The sequence below is a fragment of the Orycteropus afer genome, unplaced genomic scaffold (genome assembly GCF_000298275.1).
Source record: "Orycteropus afer afer isolate SDZICR_OR568_19922 unplaced genomic scaffold, OryAfe1.0 scaffold00730, whole genome shotgun sequence".
In the NCBI taxonomy this organism is placed as follows: domain Eukaryota; kingdom Metazoa; phylum Chordata; class Mammalia; order Tubulidentata; family Orycteropodidae; genus Orycteropus; species Orycteropus afer.
In genome coordinates, this window is record NW_006922317.1 from 555,235 (window position 1) to 561,234 (window position 6,000).

General features: G+C 37.5%; 1 protein-coding gene across 1 annotated transcript in view; it reads left to right on the forward strand.

The window, feature by feature from the left end:
- The window catches only part of MBNL2 (muscleblind like splicing regulator 2), a 154,429-nt gene that overhangs the window by 97,700 nt on the left and 50,729 nt on the right, over positions 1-6,000 (forward strand). Inside the window, exon 3 of the mRNA XM_042783201.1 lies at positions 3,326-3,526. Coding sequence (XP_042639135.1) covers positions 3,326-3,526 — 201 coding nt within the window. The remainder of the gene's footprint in view (positions 1-3,325; positions 3,527-6,000) is intronic.

The following is a 6,000-nucleotide window of genomic DNA, read 5'->3' on the forward strand; positions in this document are numbered from 1 at the left end:
TTATATTCCTGTTATAAGAGCATTGGATCATTTGAGAAAAAGAGCTTTATTAATACCAACTTTTATACTACCAGTGATAACTACCATTTATTGAGTTCTGTCCATGGGAAGTGGGGAGAGAACTAAGTTCCTTGTTCAGCCCAGCCTTCAAGCTAAAAAGTTTTGGTTCCCTTTTGCCAATGAGGAAACTAAAGCTCAGAGAGGTTAATACCTTGCCTAGGGTAAAAATAATTGGTAGAGCATTGGGTTTAAATTTAAGTCTATCTGAATCTAAATCTGTGTCTTTACTGCTAAATTAATAGTATCTCTCTGAACTATAGTCATCATCCATAAAACATAATGTAATATTCATCTTAGATCAGTCAATTAGATTAACAAATAGCATATATTTTTGAAAGCAAAATTTAGCTAATAAGAATGAATTTATTGATATCCAAAGGTTTTTGAAGTGAGTTTTAAGATTCTGGCATTCTATCGAGGGTCAAAGGGAGCTCTGGTGGCCTAGTGCCTAAGGCATTTGACTGCTAACCAGAAGGCTGGCAGTTTAAACCCACCAGCCACTCGGAAGGAAAGTTGGGCAATCTACTTCCGTAGTGAAACCATCTCAGAAACCCAAGGAGTGGTCAATATGAGTCAGATCTGTCCCCACAGCAGTGAGTTGGTTTTATTGGTTATCAAGGGTGAAAGTACAAGCTATATTTATATTGCTATGCTGACCCTACATTAAGAGTCAAAAGTGGACGTGTGGGGAGAGTTCTTTTCTCTAAGTGTTTACTCTGGTAATTAGCATCTACTTCCGTAGTGATACTGCCTCGGCAACCCAAGGAGGGGTCTCTATGAGTAGGATCCGACTCGATGGCAGTGATTTTTTTTTTTTTTTTTTTTTTGGTACCTAAGCCAATTGAGTCAGAATTTGTTTTGTCTGTGTTTATAAAATTCCCCACAGGCATTTCTGATATAATTGGTCCCTGATCTGTTGTGATTTATGATCTTTCAGAGTTTGGTTTTGTTTTTTAATCTATGGTTCTTATATCATTGAAATTACTTGACTTCCTAAAATAATACTAAATTATGAAAACTACAGTTACTGAAAACCACAACTTTGTATAATTATGACTCAAATAGGTAGAAAATGGAAATCTACACAGTATATAAAATTTTGTAGAAGAGCAAGGAAGAAAAAATACTATCAGCTGTTTCCCTGGTTGAGACCTCATGTTACAACTTTCTCCCAAAGTGAATTTTGTGTCTGAGCCATAAAGATCTGAGAGTCTTTGTGGGAGTGCTGAGGCAGCGCTGGCCCTTGAAGGCCTCAGCGTCACTGCCCCCACCCAGCCTCCAGCCACTCCAAGAGCCTTTTAGCCTCTCCAGGAACTCCCTATACAGACTTAGTAATTTACTCTCTTCCAACATGACCATTTTTAAGACACATTTTTCTGCTATCTCTATAAAGGAAAAATTCACTTAATAAGCATAGATTGTCATTTTTCCCTTATGTTAAAGACTCAAAGTCATGAATGTTGTCGTTAGCTGCTGTCCATTCGGGTCCCACTTCATGGTGACCCCATGTGTTACAGAGTGAAACTGCTCTATAGGGTGTTCCTAGTAGGAGGACCCCTGCTGGCACAACAGTTAAGTGCTTGGCTGCTCATGAAACATGGGCAATTTGAACTCACCCAGTGGCTCCACCTAAAAAAACCCCTACAGGACAATTCTACTGTGTCACATGTGGTCACTATGAGTCAGAATCAACTTGACAGCACCTAACAACAGCAATCTTTAAGGAAGCAGATCACCAAACTTTCCTTCATGGAGACACTGGGCATGTTGGAACCACCAAACTTGTGTTCTAGGTTAGCAGCCAATTGCAATCCAATTGCACCACCCAGGCTCCATTATATGTTGAAAATGCATTCAAAGGCATAAATAGACAACAAGAATGACACCCACAATGTATAAGCCATGAAATAGTAGGGGACCAACAACAGCACAGTACAGTGTTAGAAAATTGCATTAGCATGTGATTCCAAATATCTACAAACTTGTCCTGACAACAAATATTAAAAATCACCCCATAACTGGAAAAAAAAAAAAACCTAACGAAAATCAAGTCCAATTCAGTCTAAAATTTTTGCTAAGAAAATCTTTATCTAGAATCTTCAATAGTTGTTGTTGTTGTTATGTGCCGTCAAGTTGCACCCGACTCACAGTGACCCCTCCTTGGGCTTCTGAGATGATATCACTATGGAAGTAGATTGCTCAGCCTTCCTTCCGAGGAGTGAGTGGCTGGTTGGTTTGAACAGCCAGCCTTCTGGTTAGCAGTCAAGTGCCTTAGGCACTATGCTACAACAGTAGTTCCTTAAAATTGAAACAAAGTTTGTTATTCTCTTAACTATACATCATTTCCCTTCTGAAAGGCAGAACTATTACATATTTTCAGGTGGAGGTTTTAAAAATAATCAACACACTAGCATAGTTCTTCCTATTCCTGGAGATATGAGACAGATGCATAGACAGGGGTATACACACACACACACACACACACACATACACACACATATATCCATACCCATTGCCACTTCTTTGTTGATTTTGTGACCTGAGAAACCAAACTAACTTTCAATGGCCAATGGAAACGTTGACCAATTAAAAAAAGTTCAGCTCCTCCAGCCTTTCAGGAAAATTGACTCTAGATAAAGCTGTGCAAAAGCAAAATAATTAGTGGATGTACATAAAAACTTTAAGTAACTTTTGAGAATATACATTCTATAAACAGAATATGGAAATATACTGGCCAATCTGAGCAAAATAAAATTCCAAGTAAGCCCCACTTTTGAGATTGTATAAACTTGGTCAACATGAAAATCGGCTGTAATCAAGGTTGTTTGTTTGTTTTCTCTTTGAGAAACATATAAGAGAAACCAGAGATTATTAGTTAATATTCTGTAGGCTTCACTATCTTAGGGTTATAACAGTTGATAGTTTGAAATGATGAGTAATTAGAGTGAAAATTACTTTTTTCTTTTCTTGAGAACACTTTCATAAACATAAAATTTTAATCTTTTCCCTGTAATTAGATTTTTATGATGTGTTCCTATATTTTTTGTATGGTTTTTGGAAAAGAAGATTTATACAGATTTCATTTTTACTAAGCAAAACATAAAAAGAATGTTTAATTAATGTTTACAGTTCAGCTTTGATTTATGCAACTAACACAAAGAGTCTGGTATATGATGAATAAATTTTGCTCAAATGGCACTTGCTGATAATTTTTTTAAACTTTGATTCTAAATAGATATTTTTCCTGTGTTGTCTTCTTTAACAGCCCACCTTTCCTGTAGGTCCTGCAATAGGGACAAATACAGCTATTAGCTTTGCTCCTTACCTAGCACCTGTAACCCCTGGAGTTGGGTTAGTTCCAACGGAAATTCTACCCACCACACCTGTTATTGTTCCTGGAAGTCCACCTGTTACTGTCCCGGGCTCAACTGCAACTCAGAAACTTCTCAGGACTGACAAATTGGAGGTACTTCAGTTGTTTGTGGTTTGAAATGCATTTGTGCTAGGAGTGTACTTTATATAAGTGAATATGTGGTAGATAGTAATTCAGTCCTGCAAAACAGCCACACATGTTCATGCTTACACACACACGCACACACACATTTAAAACCAATGCAATCATAATCCTAGGATTTCAAATTAAGACCAAATATAGAGGAAATTAGTCTGTGGGAAAAGATGGACTTTAATACAAAGGAAAACTATAAACCACAAAAAATTTTATCTGACTAATATATGTTCCTTGACATCAACTGTGTGGAAATTATGTTTAAGGATAAAATATTTAGCAACCAATAGAACATTGAATCAATCACAATTCAGGCCCTAGAGACGCAGCAGGATCCTGAGGCCTTGCTGAATCCTGGAGAGCTCTGGGGGTGGGCACGGCAGGAGCCCAGCAGCCAGGACAATAGAGGGCACTCAGGAGCCAGGATTGGGACAGGGATCGGAAGCGTGGGAGTAGGACTGTTTAACAAGTGGTATAATCAGGGGTGATTACCCAGTAATCAATTGCTTAGTGGGTACTCAATCCCGGTCAAGGTTGTAAATTTGAAAAGAGGCTTTGATTCTGTAGGAAGGTTCTGTGGGCGTAGGAGAGAGAGAGATGCTAGCCCTAACTGGAAGCAGAATCTTTGATGTGGTGGAAAAAATGTGAAATTGTTCACTATAGATTAGTAAGTAAGCACAAGTAAAACTGTGCTTACCTTGCTTATTGAGTAATCAGCCCGAATATAATCATATTTAATATTTTAAGAAGTAGTAGGGCTGCTTCAGTCTGTACCAGGATATCAACCCTGTGTTGTTGGTAATAGGGAGGAATGGGAGCCTGGGTAAATCAGGTATTAACTATGATGTTTTATTTCATTTACCTGCAAGTGTTCTATAAATTACAAGGAAGAAAAGTTTATGTATTTAAAAAGCATAATTCTTAAGTTGTGAGTGAAGACAACCCTCCCTTACTTTGTTGAGTAAAGCTTCCCTTTAATCAGAGCTAGGAAATTCATCCATTTATATTATGACAACATCACTATGATATTTAATAGAGCATTTTATAAGGGTATATAGATTCTAATCGTTTTTCAAAGAGCTCATTTAATTCCACTGCTGATTAAATTTGTCAGATGATTCTATCATATGCATATGGATAGGTCATACACTGTGTTTTATGCTGGGTCATTCAAGAATGTTCTTTCAGTGTGCATTTAACTATTTACCCAATAAACCTTGAGGGCAATAAGATGTTTCTGCTGATTGTCCTGAAAATGTTCTAGAATTCAGAATTTTAAACTGAAAATACTTAAAAGATATGTATTTTTCATTCAGCTTCAATCTGGAGCACATGGGCCTCAAAATGTAAACTCTAAAGTCTCCTATATTGAAAAAATCTAGCCTGTATCTATGAATACTGAATAAACCTTTCACAGGACAGGAAAAGTGTTTTGGGCTCCACCTGCTGGACCCACTGAGCTTTCGTGTTCAGTATGTGACATGACTATGTGGGTTAGAAAACAAGTAAATCAGAGGACTTGGGAACAAATAGTCCTTCCAAATAGGTTGGTAGACAAAAACATCCATAAAAATGATTCACAATGACTTAAACAAAGCAGCTTTCGGTTCATTCCAAACCAAAAATGAAATCTGTAGAGCTGCAGTCCACACAGGGACCCTTAGTAAAGGCTTGAAGTTTGTCTGCGCATATGACACAGTCACAGACTGAAATCATTCCATTTGTAGAGGAGGGCTCACTCACAATCCATTGGAGTATCTTCTAATTTTTATTTTATATGTTTTGTGAACTAAAGATAGACTGTTGGCTAATATCCAAGGTAGGAGAAAATGATTGGCAATTTTGTGGTTTATCCTGCTTAACCTTCAAACTAACTTGGCCAGTGAAACTATATTTCACAAGTATGTTTGACTTTCACAGGGCTTGAATTTCATGTCAGTAACCCTTCATTTAATGCCACTGGTGATCAAGATATAAACTGCCACTTAACTAGACTGACTTTGGAATTGAAGATTAAAAAGAAAGTAACTTTAATTTCACTAGTAAGTTTTCCCAGCTCTGGTGGTGTAGTGCCTAAGGCATTTGACTGTTAACCAGAAGGCTAGTGGTTCAAGCCCACCAGGCACTCCACCGAAGGAAGATTGGGCAATTTACTTCCATAGAGAAACTGCCTTGGAAACCCAAGGAGGAGTTGCTATGAGTTGGATGACTCTATGGCAAAGAGTTTTAATGATATTTATAAATATAAGAAATATAGATATCATTCATGTTATTTATATTCAGGGCAGAATTAAGAACACTCTACAAATTCTCAAGAAATCTTCCTTGTTACAATGTAAACTTGATCCCCAGAAGTCTCAGAACATGGAAAACTCTGGTGAAATGGGGAAAACACATCTGCCCTCTCATCTCTAGTCCCCTTCCCTTTGTTC